Here is a 1441-nt window from a genome sequence, read left to right on the forward strand (position 1 = left end):
AGCACTGGGGCTGCTCCTCAAGCAGGACACCCAAACACTCCCTGACCTGCCCTCCTGATGGTCCCTCTCGGCATCAAATGGATGTTGTGTTGCTCCTAAAAACCTGTTTCAGGGTCCTCAGGGAGGAGTTGCTGTAACGGAAGATGTGAACAATTCCTTTTTGCTTAGAAATGACAATTTCAGGACTGGCAGTTTGTGCAGTGCTTCAGGCTTTACATACAGCACTGCACTGACCTACTTGTGTGTGGGGCTGCACGTGCACACCGGTGTTGGGAGATGGACACTGGTTCCACCTTTCCAAATACACCACGGCACTCTTTGAACTCCTTATCTGCTTCAGCACGCAGCCTTCCGTGGTGGGCTCTGGCTGTAGGAAACACTTCTACCTCGAGTCAGAAAGAAATCTGCCTGGTTGCCCTAGATATGGGGGGTTGGAACTAGATGATCTTTAAGGTTCCTTCCTTCCTATACCATTCTGTGATTCTATTATTCTATATCTATCTATCTATCTATCTATCTATCTATCTATCTATCTATCTATCTATCTATCTACCTATCCATGTCCATCCATCTAGATATCTATCCATATCTGTCCATCTAGATATCTGCCTCACCATCTATCCATATCTATCTCCTTCTGCCCATATCTATTCATCTAGATATCCATCTATCCACACCTATCCCTATCTATCCATCTAGACAGGGATAACTCCGTATCTCTGAGACATGCAGCTCTCTCAGAGTCTGGTCTGGTCGATGCGAGTGCAGCCACCTCTGTCTGCTGGTGAAGGGTACTTGCCAAATGGGTTTCCAGCCCAATGCGGCTGCAAACAGCTTTCTGGAGTGGATCTGGGTGGGTTTGGTGATGGAGCTGGACCCCTGCTCTCCCTGCAGTGGGAATGGTTGGTATCGCCCAGTCCATCACTGGGCAAGCTGGGGCCTGCCCTGTGCTTTAATGAATAGTCATGAGGGACAGAAAGGGGTGGGCCCCGTTTTGTTGTTGGATGCAGCTGGTTGACAGAACTAAGGGAGATGAAAAAGGCAAAAAAGCCAACACACGGCGGCACACGGGTGACCAGTGCAGCATCCCTGGCACTGCCCGTCCCAGCCCCACTCCCCTGCACTCCCTCTGCCTTCCCACCCCGGCCGTCCCCGCTGCCGCCCCGACCCCATGACTCCGGTGGCAGGACGCTTCCCAGCGCTCTGCGAATCCCGAGACGACTAAAATGCTGTACATTAGCGACCCGATGCAGCATTATACCACGGTAGGTGCTACTGGTTATTTATGGGTTTTGCTTTGCTGCTTCTTTGAATTCATCTGCCAGCTGAGCCTCTGTGCCCGCTGCTGCGTGGGATGCGGGAGGGCTCGGAGCGGGTCGAGCTTTCCCCATCCCGTGGCTGCATGGAGATGCTGTGGCTGCTCCGGGCCCCCGCCCGAAAC

General features: G+C 52.5%; 1 protein-coding gene across 7 annotated transcripts in view; it reads left to right on the plus strand.

The window, feature by feature from the left end:
- The window catches only part of TP73 (tumor protein p73), a 26218-nt gene that overhangs the window by 2079 nt on the left and 22698 nt on the right, over positions 1-1441 (plus strand). For 2 of the 7 annotated variants that reach the window (XM_010165573.1, XM_010165574.1), the window contains exon 1: positions 1227-1265. The exons of the other annotated variants lie outside the window; for them this stretch is intronic. In XM_010165573.1, the coding sequence (XP_010163875.1) occupies positions 1227-1265 (39 nt within the window). Of the gene's footprint in view, positions 1-1226; positions 1266-1441 lie in introns of those variants that run through there. 7 annotated transcript variants of the gene reach the window in all.

This window comes from Antrostomus carolinensis, unplaced genomic scaffold (assembly GCF_000700745.2).
Source record: "Antrostomus carolinensis isolate BGI_N321 unplaced genomic scaffold, ASM70074v2 scaffold30663, whole genome shotgun sequence".
NCBI lineage: Eukaryota > Metazoa > Chordata > Aves > Caprimulgiformes > Caprimulgidae > Antrostomus > Antrostomus carolinensis.